The 21,860-nt window shown below is 42.9% G+C and overlaps 1 protein-coding gene across 1 annotated transcript in view; it reads left to right on the top strand.

The window, feature by feature from the left end:
• Nucleotides 1-21,860, top strand: part of stard15 (StAR-related lipid transfer (START) domain containing 15) — a 153,219-nt gene that overhangs the window by 123,164 nt on the left and 8,195 nt on the right. Inside the window, exons 3-5 of the mRNA XM_043711001.1 lie at nucleotides 681-784; nucleotides 2,096-2,213; nucleotides 18,456-18,508. Of these exons, the coding sequence (XP_043566936.1) occupies nucleotides 681-784; nucleotides 2,096-2,213; nucleotides 18,456-18,508 (275 nt within the window). The remainder of the gene's footprint in view (nucleotides 1-680; nucleotides 785-2,095; nucleotides 2,214-18,455; nucleotides 18,509-21,860) is intronic.

Here is a 21,860-nt window from a genome sequence, read left to right as displayed (position 1 = left end):
AACCTGCCAGTGGCGATGTATGGGTAGGTCAGAGCTTTAACTGGTACAATGCAAAGCTTACAACAAAGCTATATTGAGCATTCAGGATCCTGACAAAGGGGTTCGGCCCAAAACATTGACGTTCCTGCTCCTCGAATGCTGTCTGACCTGCTGTGCTCTTCCAGCTTTACATTTATTAACTCTGACCTCCTGCATCTGCAGTCCTTACTGTCTCCTATCTTCAGCATTGCTGAAAAAACACTGACACTCAATAGAACAATTCACAAAATACTAAAGTAAAGGGACACATCTTTTTACTGGATGAGAAGAGAGCGCTGATTGGTTGGCAAATGGACTTTGAATGGAAAAGGTCTTGAATGAAGAATGCATTAATCAGGTGAAGATATGGAATGTACTGCCTGAGAGCATGAAGGAGGCAGGTTCACTCAAGTGACTAGGGTCTGGAATGCAGTGTCTGAGTGTGTGGTGGAGGCAGGTTCACTCAAAGAGAGAACTGCATCATTTTCTCTTGGGAAGATCCATGGCCACAGAGCACAGGCTGTGGTGTAGCACTGGGAGAATTCTACTTGTGGAGATGATGACCAAGTGGCCTGTCCAGAATCGGTAATTGTAAATACAGCTCCTTAAGATGCTATTGCAGTTTTACTGACAGTGAAATGTTCTGTGCTTATTTCTGTTAGGGAAATGTCCAAGTCCACTGAAGAACAGAGACTTTGTTACTCTGCGTTCTTGGCTGCCTCTTGGCAATGACTACATGATTATCAACTACTCTGTGAAGCACCCAGTGAGTATCATTCTGTGAAGAGGTATTCCTGTCCAATGGGAAGTATGGTTTGTTTTTTTGCTTTTGAAAATACCTTGCATATAATGTCACAAAATATAAAATGCAGGGTTCAAGTGGAGGTCTTCCACAAAACAAAGGCTTTATCACTGCTAATAGTTCAGTGAATGGGAGAAAGCAGCATATTCTGAGCATCTTACTGTTCCATGTGTGAACAAAATGTTTACAGGCTGTGGCCCAGACTGTGGCTGAATTTGAAGTGTTTGCTCCTTCAGAGCTTGACTTTCAGACCATAGAGAGACATCCTGGCATCTGGTGGGTTCAGGAAAGCACAGACGCTGATTTTCCTATAAACCTGAGGGAAGATGGATACTATAGGAATAAACATCAAATAGAAGCAATATGACAGTAGGAGGCAGAGGTCTCATAATAATAATATTAGGATCATGGGCTCGAAATCAAAACAGTAGATGGTGAAAATGATATAAGTAAGAGTAACCACACATAGTCCTAGTGGTAACAAACTGCCTCCTTCACATTGAGGATAGCTTCCATTGTGTTGTATGGCATTATCACTGTTATAAATAGAATAGACCTCAAAAGAATCAAGCAGCTCAAGACTGGCATCCATGAGGTGATGTGGGCCATCAGCAGCAACAGAATCGTGCTCTAACAAAACCTGCAAGCTCATGGCCCAGCATATCCCCCACTCAACCATTACCATCAAGCTGGGGAAGAACCTTGGTTCAATGGAGAGTGCAGGAGGGCATGCCAGGATCAGCACCAGGCATACCTAAGAAAGCAATGAGGTGTCAACCTGGTGAAGGTTGAGGTATCTGCCTAGTGAAGCCACCAAACAGGACCCTATCTGCCCACCAAATGACATATGCAGCAAGAGATAGACAGTCAGTGATCTCATATCCAATGCATTAGATGTAAGCTCTGCAGTCCTACTACATTCAGTTATCAGTGGTGAAAGACAATCAAACAACTCACTGGAGGAAGAGGCTCTGGAAATCCAGGCTGAATAAACTCAATTTGGTTAAATTTCTGTCTTTGAGGTTTGCTGACTCTGAACGGCCGATTCTCACAGGAATGAACATTCCCAGAGATTTGCATTGAGCAAGTTATTGATGTCAGGATTTTCAACTTATTATGCAAAACAAATGATTGAATAAATTATGGGTGACAAAACAATAGACCCAGGCATTGAAGTGATTGTGTCTTTGGGAAGAGAAACCACTGCTGCACAGAAATATCTTTTCTCAGTTCAAGATTATTAACTGTTATCACTATCTATATCTTTATTTCCAGAAATATCCCCCAAAGAAGGATATTGTGCGAGCAGTCTCACTTCAGACTGGCTACTTGATCAAATCAAATGGAGCTAACAGTTGTACCTTGTACTATCTAACCCAAGTGGACCCAAGAGGTGAGTGCAGGAACAGAATACTCAAATCCTCTGCCACAAATTGATTTCGAAATTTGTCCTTCCAGTGGTTCAGTGAATAGATTTAGCAATATGCATTAAGAACATGAGGAGACCATTCAGTCCTACCATCCCAGACTGGTATTTGATACAATCATGACTGATTAGCATCTCAACTTAATTTTTAAACATACTCAATACCCAAACCTAACACAAAGCTTCTAGCTTCAGATTATAAACTCTGATTAGTTCCAGTGTCACATATCTTTTGGGTTAAGATTGGGATTGAAGTGGCATAGGGTTTGAGGGGTGAAGAAGGGTGCAGGATACAAAGAAATCAATTGGTTCATTGCAATGTTTGATTCATAATATATAAAAGATTTGACTGATACAAATAAACAAACTCATGGAGTTAAATAATTGGATGATTATCATCAATATGAAAGGTGAACAGTGGAGGGAAACATTGTGCTTCTTCTTATTCATTCATGGGATGTGGGCATCACTGGCTGGACCAGCATTTATTGCTCATCCCTAAGTGTCCAAAGACAGTTAAGAGTTAACCACATTGATGTGGGTCTGGAGTCATGTGTAGGCCAGACTACGTAAGGACCCTAAAGTCTAGATTAGAGTGGTGCTGGAAAAACACAACAGGTCAGGCAGCATCCAAGGAGCAGGAAAATCGATGTTTCAGGCAAAAGCCCTTCATCAGGAATGAAATGGGGTGCGCATTGTGAGGGTGAGAGTTGGAGTGGGGGAGGGGGTAGACAGGTTGAGGCAGTTAATGTCTCGGCAGCAGTTGAAAATGAAGAGATCGAGTTTGGGTAATAGGCCAGCATGGGGTGTCCAGCTGGATGGAGTGTGTTGGAGGCATTTGAAGGGATCTCCGGAAGCTGGGCGGGAGTCCTGATTGTGAAAGTAAGCTCAGAGGCGGAGGCGGCGGAAGAGGTGTTCGACATCACGGCGTGTATTAAATTCATTGACACATGGGCAGAGGGGGATAAAGGTGAGGCCTTTGCTGAGGACTGATCGTTCGTCCTCAGTGAGGGGGAGTTTGGGGGGAGATGTGATGGTGACGTCGGGATTGGTGCAGAGGGATTGGAAGGCTGCGCGTTGTAAGGGTGAGCGGTTAGAGTGGGGGAGGGGGGTAGACAGGTTGAGGTGGTTAATGTCCCGGCGCTAGTTGGAAATGAAGAGGTTGAGGGCAGGTAATAGGCCAGCACGGGGTGTCCAGGTGGATGGAGTGTGTTGGAGGTGGGTGAAGGGGTCCTCGGAAGGTGGGCGGGAGTCCTGATTGGGAAAGTAAGCTCAGAGGCAGAGGCGGCGGAAGAAATGTTTGATGTCACGGCGTGTATTAAATTCATTGGTGCGTGGGCGGAGGGGGATGAAGGTGAGTCCTTTGCTGAGGACTGATCATTCATCTTCAGTGAGGGGAGGTCAGTGGGAATGGTGAAAACTCGGCAGAGTTGGGAGCTGGGATCTCGTGTGGGTGTGGAGCTGGGAGTGGGGGCGGAGCCTGTAACTGGAATGGGTATGGTGGTGGGGGGGAATGGGGGTGGAGTCATGAGCAGGTGTTCCCTTCAGGGTTCGGGGGGGCGGGGATGGTGACAGTGGGATCTGTGAGGGTCCTGTCAGTATACAGATGAATGTTGTTGGTGGGTGCAGAATTGGTGGTGAACACGGCAGTGGGGGCGTTGCGGGAGTCGCTGAACGTGTGACATCACGATGACATCAGGGCTGGAAGTGATGTCATGTGTGGTGCATGTGAAATCATGAGGGACGGAAGTGGCTGTTCAAGCGGCCATGATGGGGGTGAAACTTACATCATTGATCATCGTGGGGATGGTAACTGTACCAGCCTCATGGCTAATGGCGTCTGAGCAGTTCTAGAGGCCAGGGGAACCTTCTGGAATGTTTGAGGAGTATGGAGGTTATGGAGGTGGGTATATAAAAGTTTGTTGTACTTACAGTTTTTGATGTTTGACGTGGTGTTAAAATACTGTTTGTTGAGAGTATGAATTCTTCTTAGGATATAGTACAGGAGGGGTCCTGTGCAATTCTGAGAGGGTGTGGCCCTCAGTTGAGGCAGGGCTGACTGTAGAGAGGTTAGGTGCTGGCACATTGCTGCGAGTGTGGAGTGGAGGATCCTGAAGGAGAACCATTGCTGGTGGTTTTGAATCTGTAGTCTGTACTGATGGTCCTGTTCAGATCCGAACTGTGCTGGTTTGAATGTAGTCCGGAGTCCATGTGGGATCAGTTGGTTGTGGAGGTAGGCACTGAGGAAGCAAATGTGGCCGTGGTACCAAGTCTGTTTCAGTACATGGTTGAAGAGCTTCAGGGCAGAGGAAATGACGTGGGGGTTGCAGTGAGAGAGAGACTCACTGAGCTTCTTGTAGAAAGAGGAGGAGAACTTCTTCAAGGTAGGCATCCTTGAGTGATGGAAAAGGATAGACCAGATCTAAAAGTTGAAGTTCTAAATTGGAGAAAGGCCAATTTTGAAGGTATTAGGCAACAACTTTCAAAAGCTGATTGGGGCACATGTTCGCAGGTAAAGGGCCGGCTGGAAAATGGGAAGCCTTCAGAAAGAAGATAATGAGAATTCAGAGAAAGTATATTCCTGTTAGGGTGAAAGGAAAGGCTAGTGGGTATAGGGAATTCTGGATGACTAAAGAAATTGAGGGTTTGTTTAAGAAAAAGAAGGAAGCATATGTCAGGTATAGAGACAGGATAGATCGAGTGAATCCTTAGAAGAGTATAAAGGCAGTAGGAGTATACTTAAGAGGGAAATCAGGAGGGAAAAAAGGGGACATGAGATAGTTTTGGCAAATAGAAGTAAGGTGAATCCAAAGGGTTCTTACAAATACATTAAGGACAAAAGGGTAACTAGGGAGAAAATAGGGCCCCTCAAAGATCAACAAGGTGGCCTTTGTGTGGAGCTGCAGAAAATGGGGGAGATACTAAACAAGTATTTTGCGTCATTATTTACTGTGGAAAAGGATATGGCAGGTATAGAATGTAGGGAAATAGATGGTGACACCTTGAAAAATGTCCATATTACAGAGGAGGAAATGCTGGATGTCTTGAAATGCATAAAGGTGGATAAATCCCCGGGACCTGGTCAGATGTACCCTGGAACTCTGTGAGAAGCTGGGAAAGTGATTGCTGGGCCTCTTGCAAAAAGACCCTAAAGACCATTTAATGAACCAAATGGCTTTTTCCTGACAACTAGCAATGGTTTACGGTCATTAAACTTTTGTTTCCAGATTACTATTGAATTCAAATTCTAATTCAAGTTATATTTGTATCATCGATAGTCACAGGTGAGGTGCCAGAAGACTGGAGGTTGGCTAATGTGGTGCCTCTGTTTAAGAAAGGTAGGAAGGACAAGCCAGGGAACTATAGACCGGTGAGCCTGACGTCCTGGTGGACAAGTTGTTGGAGGGAATCCTGAAGGACAGGTTTACACGTATTTGGAAAGGCCAGGACTGATTAGGGATAGTCGAACATGGCTTTGTGCGTGGGAAATCATGTCTCACAAACTTGATTGAGTTTTTTGAAGAAGTAGCAAAGAGGATTGATGAGGGTGGAGTGTTGGACGTGATCTATATGGACTTCAGTTCGTCAAAGTTCCTCATAGGAGACTGGTTAGCAAGGTTATACCTCATGGAATATAGGGAGAACTAGCCATTTAGGTACATAACAGGCTCGAAGGTAGAAGACAGAGGGTGGTGGTGAAGAGTTGTTTTTCAGACTGGAGGCCTGTGACCACTGGAGTGCCAAAAGGATTGGTGCTGGGTCCACTACTTTTCATCATTTATATAAATGATTTGGATTTGAGCATAAGAGGTATAGTTTGTAAGTTTGCAGATTACAGCAAAATTGGAGGTGTAGGGGACAGCGAAGAAGGTTACCTCAGATTAAAACGGGATCTTGATCAGATGGGCCAATGGGCTGAGGAGTGGCAGATGGAGTTTAATTTAGATCAATGCGAAGTGCTACATTTTGGCAAGGTAAATCTTACCAAGACTTATACACTTAATGGTAAGGTCTGAGGAAGTGTTGCTGAACAAAGAGACCTTGGAGTGTAGTTTCATAGCTCCTTGAAAGTGGAGTTGCAAGTGAATAGGATAGTGAAGAAGGCACTTGTTATGCTTTTCGTTATTGGTCAGAGTATTGAGTACAGGAGTTGGCAGGTCATGTTGTGGATGTACAGGCCATTGGTTAGGCCACTTTTGAAATATTGCGTGCAATTCTGGTTTCCTTCCTATCGGAAGGATGTTGTGAAACTTGAAAGGCTTCAGAAAAGATTTACAAGGATGTTGCCAGGGTTAGAGGGTGTGAGCTATAGGGAGAGGCTGAACAGGCTGGGGCTATTTTCCCTAGAGCGTCGAAGGGTGAGGAGTTACCTCATAGAGGTTTAAAGGTTTATAGGACAATGAGGGGCATGGGTAGGATAAATAGACAAAGTCTCTTCCCTGCTAGATGATTATAAATCTTATCTCTTATAATCCTTTCCAAAACTTTTCCTACAACAGAAGTAAGGCTCACTGGTTTATAATTACCTGAGACAACTCTACTGCCCTTCTTGAACAAGGGCACAACATTTGCAATCCTCCAGTCCTCTGGTACCAAGTCTATAGACAATGACGACTCAAATATCAAAGCCAAAGGCTCTGCTATCTCCTCCCTAGCTTTCCAGAGAATCTTTGGATAATCCCATCCGACACAGTGGACTTGTCTACTTTCACTCCTTCCAGAATTGATAACACCTGTTCATAACTAACCTCGATCCTTTCTAGTCTAATATCTCGTACCTCATTCTTCTGCTCTACAATATTCTCCTTTTCCTGAGTGCAAACCAATGAGAATGTTCATTTAGCACCTCTCCGATATCCACAGGGTCCACACTCAACTTCCTACTTCTGTCTTTGATTGGCCCTATTCCTACCCTAATCATCCTTTTATTCCTCATATACCTATAGAAAGCTTTAGGGCTCTCCTTTATTCTATTTGCTAAAAACTGCTCGAGGTATGGTTAGTAAGTTTGCAGATGACACCAAAATTGGAAGAGTAGTGGACAGTGAAGAAGGTTACCTCAGATTACAATAGGATCTTGATCAGATGAGCCAATGGGCTGAGGAGTGGCAGATGGAGTTTAATTTAGATAAATGCAAGGTGTTGTATTTTGGGAAAGAAAATCTTAACAGGACTTATACACTTAATGTTAAGGTCCTTGGCAGTGCTGCTGAACAAAGAGAACTTAGAGTGCAGGTTCAAAGCTCCTTGAAAATTGAGTCATATGTAGATAGGATAGTGAAGAAGGCATTTGGTATGCTTTCCTTTATTGGTCAGAGCATTGAATATAGGAGTTGGGAGGTCATGTTGTGGATGTACAGGATGTTGGTTAGGCTGCTTTTGAAATATTGCGTGCAATTCTGGTCTCCTTCCTATCGGAAGGATGTTGTGAAACTTGAAAGGCTTCAGAAAAGATTTACAAGGATGTTGCCAGGGTTAGAGGGTTTGAGCTATAGGGAGAGGCTGAACAGGATGGGGCTGTTTTCCCTGGAGCGTCGAAGGCTGAGGAGTGACCTCATAGAGGTTTATAGAATCATGAGGGGAATGGATAGGATAAATAGACAAAGTCTTTTCCCTGGGGTGGGGGAGTCCAGAACTGGAGGGCATAGATTTTGGGTGAGAGGGTAAAGATATAAAAGGGACCTAAGGGGCAACGTTTTCACGCAGAGAGTGGTGCGTTTATGGAATGAGCTGCCAGAAGAAGTGGATGGGTATATGAATAGGAAAGGTTTGGAGGGATATGGGCCGAGTGCTGGCAAATGGGACTAGATTAGGTTGGGATATCTGGTCAGCATAGATGAGTTGGACCGAAGGCTCTGTTTCTGTGCTGTACATCTCTATGACTCTGTGACAATAATGTAGCCATGTGAGTTCAGCAGAACCTGCTGCCTGAACCATGAGCAGCTGAGCCCCACACTCAGGAGACAATTGCATGTCCATGCCCCTCATAATCATCTACACCTAGAAGAGACTAGAATCCCCACATTGGGGGAACTGGCCATTCAGCCGAACAAGTTCACACTGACCCTCTGAAGAGCATCCCATCCAGACCTTTCCCATATGCATTTTCACAAGTAGCCTGTCTTGCCACCTTCAGGGATCTGTTGATAAACACCCAAGATCCCTTTGTTCCTTTGAGCTTCTTAACATCCTGCCATTCATTAAGTACTCCCTTGTTTTGTTCCTCTGTCAAAGTGCATTACCTGACATTTATCAGGGTTAAATTCCATCTGCCACTGATATGCCCATCTGACCAACCCTAATCTTCCTGTCACCTAAATCATTCTTCATCATTGCCATACACTTGGCCTATCTTATCTTCTCCCACACATTCTCATCTACATCATTTGTATCTATCATAAACATTCTGATCCCTGTGTTATGCGACTGGATACTGGTCTCCAGTCACAAAGCAACATTTTACCACCACCGTCTCTCTCTTGCCACTAAGGTGATTTTGGATCAAACTTGTTAAATTTCTCTGGATCCCATGAGCCTGTATCTTATTTATTAATCTACCATGTCAAAGGCCTTGCTTAAATCAATATAAACTACATCAACTGCACTACCCTCATTGATACACTTGGTCACCTTCATGAAAGGTTCAGCCAGATTTGTTATGCATGCCCTTTCTCTGACAAAGCCACGCTGACTATTCCTGATCAAACCTTACCTATCCAAGTGGAGACTAATTCTGTACTTCAGAATTTTCTCCAATAGGTTCCAATAGGTGATCTATATGGACTTCAGTTCAACAAGGTTCCTCATGGTTAGCAAGGTTATACCTCATAGAACATAGGGAGAACTAGCCATTTGGGTATATAACAGACACCTGTATGGGTAAATGAATAGGAAGAGTTTGGAGGGATATAGGCCGGGTACTGGCAAATGGGACTAGATTAGGTTGAGATATCTGATCGGCATGGATGAGTTGGACCAAAGGGTCTGTTTCTGTGTTGTGCATGTCTATGGCTCTATGATTGTGACTCTAACATCTCTCCTGAATGGCCTCCTGAACATTACAGTGCAGTACAGATCTTTTGGTCCCTGATGTTGTGCCGACTTATGAAATTAATCTGATGCCCATCTAACCTACACCATTCCATTATTATCCATATGTATGTCCAGTGCCCATTAAATTGCCCTTAATGTAGGCGAGGCTACTACAGTTGCAGGCAGGCCATTCCATGCCCCTAATATTTACTAATTCTTAGACTATATCGCTTGTTTCTAGAATCTTCAACCAGTGGAAAGATTTTATCTTTATATACATTGTCTTTCCTTGTTAATATCCTGAAAACCTTGATTAGATTCCCCATTAAAATTCTAAATTCTACAAAATAGGGGCCTAATTTGTCTCATATCATATCATAGCCCCTGAAGTCCAGGTATCATCCTTACAAACCTGCTTTGAACACTTTCCAGACGAAAATATTCTTCCTAAGGTGTGGTGTCCAGATCTGTTGATAGTACTCCAAGTGGGCTCTAACCTGGGTTTTGTATAACGTCAGCATAACATCTGCATCCTTATATCCAGACCTTTAGATCTGAAGGCCATCATTCCATGAGCTTTCTTGACTATTTTCTGCATCTGTTTGTGGCATTTTAAAGAGCTATATCTGAACCCTCAAATTTTGTTGAACTTTGTGCTCTCTAAAAGAAAACCCTGATTTATCCTTTTTCAATTTGAAATGGATAATCTCACACTTGCACATACCAAACTCCACCTGCTACATGCTGCCACTTTCTGCAGTATTTCTCCATTGAAATAATATTCTAGTTTTTGTTCTCCCTCCGAAATGAACTACATCACATTTTTCCACATTATACTTCATTTGCCAACTTGATGGGAAAATATCTGCTTAAATTATCTGCCTTTCCCAGTTCCCCTGAACAATTCCTTTATTGCATCCACCGTGTGATTAAAAAGAGTTACAGGATTTTGACTTTTTATTTTAACCTCAGCTAGAGTATTTTGTATAGTTGTGTGCACCACATTTTAGAAAAGATGTGCGAGAGTACAGAAATGAGTTACAGGAGTGGTTCCAAAAATGTGAAACTTCAGAGATGAGGATAGAGTGAAGATGTTGAGACTGATTTGGAGATGCCGGTGTTGGACTGGGGTGTACAAAGTTAAAAATCACACAAGATGTTGAGACTGTTCTCCTTGAAAAGCAAAAGGGTGAGACGAGATCTGTTTTTTCTACATTCACTGATGGGACATAGATGTTGCTGGCTGGCCAGCATTTTATTGCCCATCCCTGGTTGCCTTTGAGATGGTGATGGGGAACAGCCTTCTTGAATCGCTGCAATCCATTAGGTTGACTCACAATGCCCTTTGGGAGGGAATTTCAGGAAATTTGATGCAATGATAGTGAAGCAACAGTGATATATTTCCAAGTTAGAATGATGAGTAGTTCAGAGGGGAACTTGCAGTAGTGTATCAGCTGCTCTTGTTCGTTCTAGATGGAAATGATCATCGGTCAGGAAGGTGCTGTTTGGTGAATATCTGCAGTGCAGAAACGCATATAAGTTTTCAAAACCATGTGTGAGCTGGATATAGCAGAAAGGGAGAAACTGTCCCAATTATAAAATCATTGGAAAGAAGAGAGCACAGGTTTAAAGTGATTTGCAAAGATTTTTATTCAATGCGTACTTAGAGTCTGGGATGCACTGCCTGGAAATGTGGTGGAGACAAGTTCAGCTGAAGCATTCAGGAGTGTATTAGATAGTTATTTGTATAGAAACAATGAACAGGATTATGGGGAAACATCAGAAAAAAGCACTGAGTCATAATACTCATTTTCAGTTCCTATGCAGGCACAATGGGCTGAATGGCCTCCTTCTGCAATATAACAGTGTAACAATTCTGTAATTATATATATATATATAGTATATATTCTGTAATTATATATTGTCAACATAGTTAATGGCTCATTCACGCACCAGTCATCTACCTGACCCACAAACTAATCCTATTAAAGGAGATAGTGTTCAAGGCAGTTTTGAGTTGGTTTCAGGTTTTCCAAACATTTTAACCCCTCTCCCTCCATCCTCAATTTTAAAACCTACACCCAGTATCTGCTAAATACCTCTTCAAATTCGTTAATTTCACCTTGAAAACATATTTAACTTCCCACTGTCATAAAATGCTCTTGCATCTTTCTAAATATATCACAGTTTGACAGCCAGGTCCCTGGATTCCTGTCCCATGGTCCATCTGTGAGGGATAGTGGCTTCCACTCTCTGTCATTTCCCTCAGGTCCATCAGAAATTCTCATTTGTATAACCACTTGATGGAGCTAGTGGGTCTGCTGATGTTGAACTTACAGGTTACAAAACTTTCACTTGAGTTCAGAATGACATGGAATTAGTCAAAGTGTTTAATTGATCGAAGAGAAAGTGTGGACTTCAAATGCTGGAGATGAGAGTCCAGAGTGTGGCACTGGAAAAGCACAGCAGGTCAGGCAGCATCCGAGGAGCAGGAGAACTGACGTTTCGGGCATAAGCCCTTTTTCCTGTTGAAGGGCTTATGCCTGAAATGTCAACTCTCCAGATCCTTGGGTGCTGCCTGACCTACTGTGCTTTTCCAGCACCACACTCTCGACTGTTCAATTCAGCTGAAAACAATTGTCTCCCTGCTAACAGTTTCTAAAAGCATTTAGATTCTGAGATGTCTAGGTGGAACAGATAACCAACAGGGGATTTTCAACCAAAGTATACAGGAAACCCACACACAGGCCAGATCCTTAACTACAATAGCAACCATTTCAATGTCCACTAACGCAGCTATGTCAGGACACAATTCAAAAGAGCCGTGACACACTGCAACACACCAGCACTACACGAGGAAAAGGAGTAATACTTACAAAAAATCTTTGCTAACAACGGATATCCCATCAGCTTCGTCTGCCGATGCCGTTCAACAAACAATGCCAAGAAGACACTGTACCTACCAATACACTGGCCACCTTACCCTGTGTGAAGAACATATCAGAATTAACGACCAGGCTGTTATGACCACTAGGTATTATGGGAGCACACCAACCAACAGCCACATGACACCAACTATTTACCAGGACTAAGGACCCCAAACCCACAGCATTTAGGACCAATATGGCATTCAAAATCCCTTGCAATAACTGCATCAAGCACTAAATTGGACAAACAGGTAGAAATCTAGCCGTCTGAATTCACAAACACCAACTGGCTACTAAATGACATGATCCATTCTCCCTCATCTCCGTACACGCAGAACAAGAGGAACATCAATTCAATTATGACAAAACCACCATTCTAGGACAAGCCAACCGGAGATACCCCAAAGAGTTCTTGGAGGCCTAGTTTTCTACCAAAAAGGCCATCAACAAACACAGAGGTAGATCTAGTGTATAAACTGCTGCAGAGAAGACCCAGAAGTGACACTCACCACAACAGACCAGACACACACAAAAACCAAGTGGAACAGAACAACAGCACCTCACGGAATTTGTCCTGATGATGTGACCCTGCATGGTATCAAAACATCTGCACAATAACTCAGCTGTTCAGCTGTTACCTCAAATGCTTTTAAGGGCTGAAGAAATTGAAGCTCTGGTGAAACTTTGAAATATATTAGATAGAATTATATGAAATATACAGCATAGAAATATCTGGCCAATCCCCTTGTTCTTTTTGAAATAAAGTCCACCCATCTTTCTCTAAGAGGTCCGAACCACCATGGGGATCTGGTCCACAGTTTCAATCACTTGTTAAATTTATTCCCTCTGAGTGGGCATCACTGTAAAGGTTGGCAGAACTCCCAGCTCCATTAGACTAGAATTAAATTCCTACAGTGTGGAAATAGAGCCTTCAGCCCAACAAGGCCACACCGACCTTCCGAAGACTAACCCACCCAGCCCCATTCCCCTAAATTTTCCCTGACTAATGCACCTAACCTACACATCTCTGGGCAATGTAGCACAGCCAATTCACGTAACCTGCACAAATTTGGATTGTGGGACGAAATCAGAGCAACTGAAGGAAACCCACACAGACACAGGAAGAACGTGCAAACTCCTCACAGACAGTAACCCAAGGCTGGGATCGAGCCTGGATCCCTGGCGCTGTGAGGCAGCAGTGCTAACCACTGAGCCACCATGCTGCCCCATATAGCATCAGCTATTACCTTTATGTGGAACCTTGTCAAATACATTCTTCAAATCCATAAATTACTTTTATGTGGAACCTTGTCAAATCCAATTCCTCAGCAAATAAAGGCAAATATGGCAAGGAACAATTAAACAATTCTTTGGAGGAGTCTTCCTCTCAAATATCCCATCCTTAATAACATAGGAGCCAACTACATCAGTCTTGAACAGTAATTGATTTCAAGAACGCATTTGACAAGGTTCCACATAAAAGTAATAGCTCATACTATAGGGGGATACCGATAGATGATTGGTTGATTGGCAGAGTATACAGCCAGCGAGTATGGATAAGTGTTTTTTTTTCTGATGGCAACATGTGATGAGTGGGGTTTGTCAGGAGTCTGTGCTGAGGCCTTAATGTTTTTCAATTTGCATCAATGTATTAGCTGAGATGAGGAAAAGACCTGGTCACTAAACTTGGTCAGGAAGTATGTTGTGAAGTTAATGTCACAAGATGTAAACAGATACAGATGGAATAAATAATTGGGCAAAAATCTGACAGATGGAGCATTCTATCAAAAAATACAAAGTTGGTCATAGAAACATAGAAGACATGGACAGAAATCAGTCATTTAGTCCTTTCAGCCTGCTCCACCATTCACGACAATCATCGCTCACCATCATTCAGTCCCCTGTTCCTGCTTTCTCTCCAAACCCTTTGATCCCTTCAGTCTGAAGAACACCCCATTAAAAAAAGGGTGGGAGGGAAATAGCAGGTAGGTATAGGCTGATTAGCCTAACTTCTATTCGTGGAAAAGTGTTGGAATCTATTATTAAGCATGCAATAGCAGAACATTTGGAAAATCATTATCTGATCAAGCAAGATCCACATGGCTTCATTAAAGAGAAATTGTGTCTAACTAGTTAGAATCATAGAGGTGTACAAGACAGCAACAGACCCTTCGGTCCAACTTGTCCTTGCTGACAGTTCATCATAGTTTTTCGAGGATGTCTCAACCAGGGTGATTAGTGGTGAACCAGTAGATATGTGAAATATGAGGCTTATGTGGAAAAGTGCAAAGTTGTTCATTTTGGAAGGGAGAACAAAAGAACATAATGTTATTTGGAGAAAAACTGCAGAAAGCTGCAATACAAGGGATTTGCGGAATTTGCTTATGAAACACAGACAGTTATCACTCAGATGCAGCAGGTAATCAGGAACGGCTAATGGAATACTCTCCTTTATTTCAGGAGGATTGGAGTATAAAAGTTGGGAAGTCTCACTGCAACTGTAAAAGGTGCTGGAGAGACAATATCTGGTGTACTGTGGGCACTTTTGGTTTCAGTTTATTGGAGGCAGTTCAGAGGAGGTTCATTGGAATGATCCCTGATATTCTGGAGCTTTCCTTGTTACCTTCAGGGTGAAAGTGGGTACTGCAGATGCTGGAGATCTGAGTCAAGATTAGAGTGATGCTAGCAAAACACAGCAGGTCAGGCAGCATCCGAGGAGCTGGAAAATCGACATTTCGGGCAGGAGCTCTTCATCAGGAATGAGGCTGCAAACCTCTGAGGTGGAGAGGTAAATGGGAGGGGAGTGTGGCTGGAGAGAAGGTAGTTAAGAGTGCAATAGGTGAATGGAGGTGGGGATAAAGGTGATAGGACAGAGAGAAGGGTGGAGTGGATAGGTGGGAATGAAGATTGGCAGGTAGGACAGGTCATGATGTTGCTGAGCTGGAAGATTGGAACTGGGGTAAGTGGGGGTAGAGGAAATGAGGAAACTGTTGAAGTCCACATTGATGCCTTGGGGTTGAAGTGTTCCGAGGTGGAAGCTGAGGCATTCTTCCTCCAGGTGTTGGGTGGTGAGGGAGTGGCGATGGAGGAGATCCAGGACCTGTATGTCCTCAGCAGAGTGGGAGGGGGAGTTGAAATGTTCGGCCACGGGGCGGTTGGGTTGATTGGTGCGGCTGTCCCGGAGATGTTTCTTAAAGCTCTCTGCGAGGAGGCATCTAGTCTCCCCTGTGTAAAGGAGACCACATCGGGAGCAACGTATACAATAGATGACATTAGTGGAAGTGCAGGTGAAACTTTGATGGATGTGGAAGGCTCCTTTGGGGCCTTGGATGGAGGTGAGGGGGGAGGTGTGGGCGATACTGCCAGACAAACTGAACTTTTCCATAACTTTGACATTGTTGATCTCTAGTGCTTTGTCTAGAATGAAAGAGCAGGCTGTATTTCCTGCTAGTGCTGCCTTCTCAGTTGCTTACATTAACATTGCCAAATCCTTGCTCACTTTCACAGACTCACAGAGTGTAAGTGATGGAACTCTGGATGAAGCTAGGTTATGTCAGTATATTGATGTTGGCTGTGTAAAGTCGGGTCTTTTTGCTGAGAGATTCTGCAAAGCTGCTAGTCTTTGTACTGAGGCTTAATGTTCCTGCCCCATCAGTATCAGGTTGGAGGTAGGTGAGATCTATAAGTGTCATGTTGGACCTGTTTCCAGGAGTTTCTCTTCCTTTTGCAATTTTGGCTGATGTGAGATGGTGGCTGTTGGAAGCAGCCATTTATAGCACCGTGGGCCTTGATAGCTGATTACAAGTCTAAACATTTCAAATCTGCAAAGTTGTGATGGAAAGGGGCCCATTCCATTAGCAGTGGTTCACTAATCCTCAGAGGATTCACTAAACAGGAGAATCCTGCACCTGAATTGACAAATTGAGGCTCTGTTCTTGGGCCTCTGCTCTTTGTAGTTTTTATAAATGACTTGGATGAGGAGGTTCGAGGTGGGTTAGTAAATTTGCATATGATACAAAGGTTGGAGGTGTCGTCGATAGTATAGAGGGCTACGGTGTCGTCGATAGTATAGAGGGCTACTGCAGGCTGCAGCGTGACATAGACAGAATGCAGAGCTGAACTGAGAAATGACAGATGGAGTTCAACCTGGATAAATGCGAAGTGATGCATTTTGGAAGGTCGAACTCGAATGCTGAATATAGGACTAAAGACAGGATTCTTGGTAGTGTGGAGGAGTAGAGGGATCTGGGGTGCAAGTACATAGATCCCTCAAAGTTATCACCCAAGTGGATAGGGTTGCTAGGAAAGCATATGGTGTTTTGGCTTTCATTAACAGGGGGATCAAGTTTAAGAGCCGCGAGGTTTTACTGCAGCTCTACAAGTCCCTGGTGAGACCACACTTGGAATATTGTGTCCAGTTCTGGTCACCCTACTATAGGAAAGATACAGAGACTTTGGAGAGGGTGCAAAGAAGGTTTACCAGGATGCTGCCTGGACTGGAGGGCTTGCCTTATGAAGAAAGGCTGAATAAGCTCGGACTTTTCTCTCTGGAGAGAAGAAGGAAGAGAGGAGACCTGATCGAGGTGTACAAAATAATGAGAGGAATAGATAGAGTCAATATCCAGAGACTTTTCCCCAGGGCAGGATTGACTAGTATGAGAAGTCACAGTTTGCAGATATTAGGAGGAAGGTATAAAGGAGACATCAGAGGTAGGTTCTTTATGCAGGGAGTTGTGAAAGCATGGAATGCGTTGCCAGCTGACGTGGTGGAAGCAAAGTCATTGGGGACATTTAAGCGACTGCTGGACATGCACATGGATAGCAGTGAATTGAGGGGTGCGTCGGTTAAGTTACTATATTTTACATTAGGATTAAGTCTCAGCACAACATCGTGGGCCTAAGGGCCTGTTCTGTGCTGTATGTTTCTATGTTCTATAAAAGAAAACTTTACCATTCATTTTTAATTACATTAACCCTCTCCTAAAGCTGTCATTTATTCACAGCCTTTCATAATATCAGCATTAGAAGCTTTTGATCACTTTAGCCTCTTAATGTTGAGTAGATAAATACATATGTGTTGGAAAACTACAAAGAATGTATATCATAAGACAAGGGAATAAAATGTCAATCAAATAAAACCTGCCCTCCTCTCTGCAGCTCTATCAATCTTGCTGCAGAACTAAATGCATTAGGAACTGAAGCTCAGCCAAACATTCATAAGCAGGCTATCTGGTATATGCATCATCAAAAGCAGGATGAACAGATGACCAGAGCAAATAGGTTATCCTTAGTGTTCTGGTCAATACTTTTCCTTATTTCAATATCACCAAAGAATAGATGATCTGGTCATTATCATATTAATATTCCTGGATCTTGCTGTGTACAATTGTCTGCTCCTTTTCCTTCAGCAGAGATGACACTTTTAAAAAACTCTACTCCTTGGCTTGCAAAACAATTAGGATGTTCCAAGATTGTGAAAGGGTTATGGTTCTGAAAGAGCTCATTTTCATGTTATATTGAGCTCACCCTATTTGATGTCACATCAGTGACTTCAGCCTTCATAGGGAGCAAATATATTCTGTATCGCTCCCTACAGAAGTCTTAGTAATTATACCTGCCTGATTGTGTGAGTTGTGATTGTTCCTATCAAGCAATAAGTCACCATACTAACTGAGATAAGTATCTCTTTGATTTTGACTCACCAGTGGTCTATCCTTTACCATTGATCAATAGTTAAGACTTGGAGACAGCTTAGATAAAGGAGGATTGGTGGCAGCAAAATGCCTCCAACAACCCTGCAGAGGAGGCAGATGTAATAAGGTACCAGTCATGACAATCAGGGTAACCACTTTTCTTTCCTTACAATTTACCAATAATAAATACATTGGGTTTGGGAAAATTGCATGACCCTGTACAGTGCCAGGGTCAAAGATGTCACAGAGTGACTGCAGCTCTGTTTTGAAGGAGGGTGAGATGCCGTAATGAGGTCATGGTCCAACTGAGTGGAGAATGTCAGCAAAGAATGAGTTTATCTTTCCTCTTCATTTACTGTCCTGCTGTGAGATGCTAATCTATGGTTACAGCTAAATCAGAATATGGGGAGAACATTTTTCAACCCATATCTTTTCTCTTTGAACCTTGAAGTTTTATTTTTCCAGCAGAAATCAAATTCATTGCCAGCAGCAAAATGGTTTTGGATGATTAAATTCCTCATGTGTTTATGTTAAATTGTTCCCTTTATATTTCACAGGTTCATTACCAAAATGGGTTGTGAATAGAGTTTCCCAGTTTGTAGCTCCCAAGGTAAGAATTTTATTTGTTCATGGGATATGGGTCCAGCATTGCCCATCCCTAATTGTCCAGACGGTCACGTGTGGGTCTGGAGTCAAAACTAGATTAGTCTGTATAAGAATGGCATATTTGCTTCCCTAAAGGTCACTGATTGACCAGATGAGGTTTTATGTCAATTAACAGTAGTTATATGGTCACCATTTGGTCAACGTTTCATTTCAGATTTTATTGAATTAAAGGGTGAACAGCCATAATAAGCCTGTTGGACTATAATCTGGTGTTGTGTGATTTTTAACTTTCTACACCCCAGTCCAACACCGGTGTCTCCAAATCACATCTGCCATAGTGGGATTCCAACTCACATTCCCAAAACAAGAGTCTGGGATTCTAATGATTCACCCACTGATATTATCATCACAGCACCACCTCCCCATGAGAATGAGTGTTGCTCAGTCAACGGCTTGAACCAATCCAAAGTGATGCCACCTGCTGAATTTAGTTTGAGACAATGAGATATTCATTATCAGAAAATTAATGTTTATTCTTCAAATAAACTAGAAGAGGCACCCTTCAGAATACACACAAAACTGACCCCTTAATAAAAGAACTTAAACCTGAAGAAAATGTCAAAACAGCAACAACTCATATTTCTACAATATCTTTAACCAAGTAAGTCAACTCTTGGCATTTTGCAGGAATGTTATCAAACACAATTCAACACTGAACTACACACAGGTGATGAAGAGCATTGACATTCAGGTAAGTTTCACGGACCATTTAAAAGGAGGGACAGAGGTTATAGGGAGGGAATGCCAGAACCTAGGGCTCTTGGTATCTGAATGCACAACCATGACCAGTGAAGGATTAATATTAGGAAAGCACAGAAGGCCAGAATAAAATATAAATAATATTATTATGACCCACTGAAGCACAGTGTCATAAAAATATCTCGGGCTGCATATTTCTTCTCCAAAGCCATTTGTACACAAACCCAAAGACAGACAGTGACACCACTTTCTTCGACCATCCCTAACCTTGATCACTTTAGCCACACTGCAAGGAGGTCCCTCTGGCCTGCACTGGGTAACTAACAGTCGGGAAGAAGGGTCTGAAGTGGAGCCAGAGGTCTGGGAGCAGCTCCTGAAATATTAGAAGAGTGGCAGAAACCTGATTTCAGATTTACCTCCTGTGTTAACGCAATTATATAAAGATGATCGGTGTTGGACTGGGGTGGACAAAGTTAACAATCACACAATGCCAGGTTATAGTCCAACAAGTTTATTTGGAAAAAGTAGCTTTCAGAGTGCTGCTCCTTCATCAGGAGTATAGGGTACTTCCAACTAAACCTGCTGGACTATAACCTGGTGTTGTGTTCCTTTTTAACTCTGTTAATACAAGTCATTTACAAGTATATCTAGATGTAGAAGTATATTTAGATATAGAAGAATATATAGTTATCAAAGTATATATAGGTATAGATGTTATTGTCACATGTACGTTTACAAGAAAAATACAATGAAAGGTGTGAAAGTCACCCAATCATGGCACCTGTATTAATAACAGAAGTCATAAGTACATTCATAAGTAACAATAAAAGAAAATTTAAGACAAAAGTTCATCAAAGTCCATTTAATGGCTCCTGGCCTCAGAGAAAGTTGATCAAGAGATTTTACACACAGTTGGAATGAGGCCATCAATCTGTGACGAGAACTCTAGACTGGGCCAAAACCCAAACACTGAGCCATCGGAAAAACTGGGCTGAAAAGGCACCGCCAGGAAAAATGGCCACCAAGACCACCACCTCTGGAAGGAAAACACCACGCAGAGCCATCGCAACACCAGCCCAGAAGTGTTCGACAAAGATTAAGCTGGACCGCTGAGGAGATCTCTGCACTGGGAAAAACCCGCTGCATCTGGACACTACACTGCAGGGCTGGGATCACCACATTGGGGAAAAACCCACTACATCAGGGTACCACACCACAGGGCTGAGACTAACACACCAGAAAAGACCACTATTCAGGACCACTGGAAGTCACCCCTTCACTGGATCAGGACAGAGTCTCAGCTGAAGCTGTTAAGATGAAGGTAAGATGAATTTAGATATTAACTATACTAATTGGAAACATTCAAAACAGGGAATGTAAAGAAAAACTGCAAAAATGAACAGAGTGGGTGAGCTACAGGCTCCTGAGTTGACGAGCCCACACACTGCCCTGCTACTCCGCTGCTGCCATCCTGATATTATTTTTAATCAAAAAGAAGTGATTATCAATTATCATAATTTTTTAAAAAAGGTGTTAGAGAAAAACCAGGGAATTACCGACTGATGGGTCTCACATCAGTGATACGGAACCTATTGGAGAAAATTCTGAAGTACAGAATTAGTCTCCACTTGGATATGTAAGGTTTGATCAGGAATAGTCAGCATGGCTTTGTCAGAGGAAGGGCATGCATAACAAATCTGGCTGAACCTTTCATGAAGATGACCAAGTGTATCAATGAGGGTAGTGCAATTGATGTAGTTTATATTGATTTAAGCAAGGCCTTTGACATGGTAGATTAATAAATAAGATACAGGCTCATGGGATCCAGAGAAATTTAACAAGTTTGATCCAAAATCACCTTAGTGGCAAGAGAGAGACGGTGGTGGTAAAATGTTGCTTTGTGACTGGAGACCAGTATCCAGTCGCATAACACAGGGATCAGAATGTTTATGATAGATACAAATGATGTAGATGAGAATGTGTGGGAGAAGATAAGATAGGCCAAGTGTATGGCAATGATGAAGAATGATTTAGGTGACAGGAAGATTAGGGTTGGTCAGATGGGCATATCAGTGGCAGATGGAATTTAACCCTGATAAATGTCAGGTAATGCACTTTGACAGAGGAACAAAACAAGGGAGTACTTAATGAATGGCAGGATGTTAAGAAGCTCAAAGGAACAAAGGGATCTTGGGTGTTTATCAACAGATCCCTGAAGGTGGCAAGACAGGCTACTTGTGAAAATGCATATGGGAAAGGTCTGGATGGGATGCTCTTCAGAGGGTCAGTGTGAACTTGTTCGGCTGAATGGCCAGTTCCCCCAATGTGGGGATTCTAGTCTCTTCTAGGTGTAGATGATTATGAGGGGCATGGACATGCAATTGTCTCCTGAGTGTGGGGCTCAGCTGCTCATGGTTCAGGCAGCAGGTTCTGCTGAACTCACATGGCTACATTATTGTCACAGAGTCATAGAGATGTACAGCACAGAAACAGAGCCTTCGGTCCAACTCATCTATGCTGACCAGATATCCCAACCTAATCTAGTCCCATTTGCCAGCACTCGGCCCATATCCCTCCAAACCTTTCCTATTCATATA

The sequence above is a fragment of the Chiloscyllium plagiosum genome, chromosome 20, assembly GCF_004010195.1.
Source record: "Chiloscyllium plagiosum isolate BGI_BamShark_2017 chromosome 20, ASM401019v2, whole genome shotgun sequence".
NCBI lineage: Eukaryota > Metazoa > Chordata > Chondrichthyes > Orectolobiformes > Hemiscylliidae > Chiloscyllium > Chiloscyllium plagiosum.
Note: the sequence above shows the minus strand (reverse complement) of the source record. Positions and strands in the feature narration are given on the sequence as shown.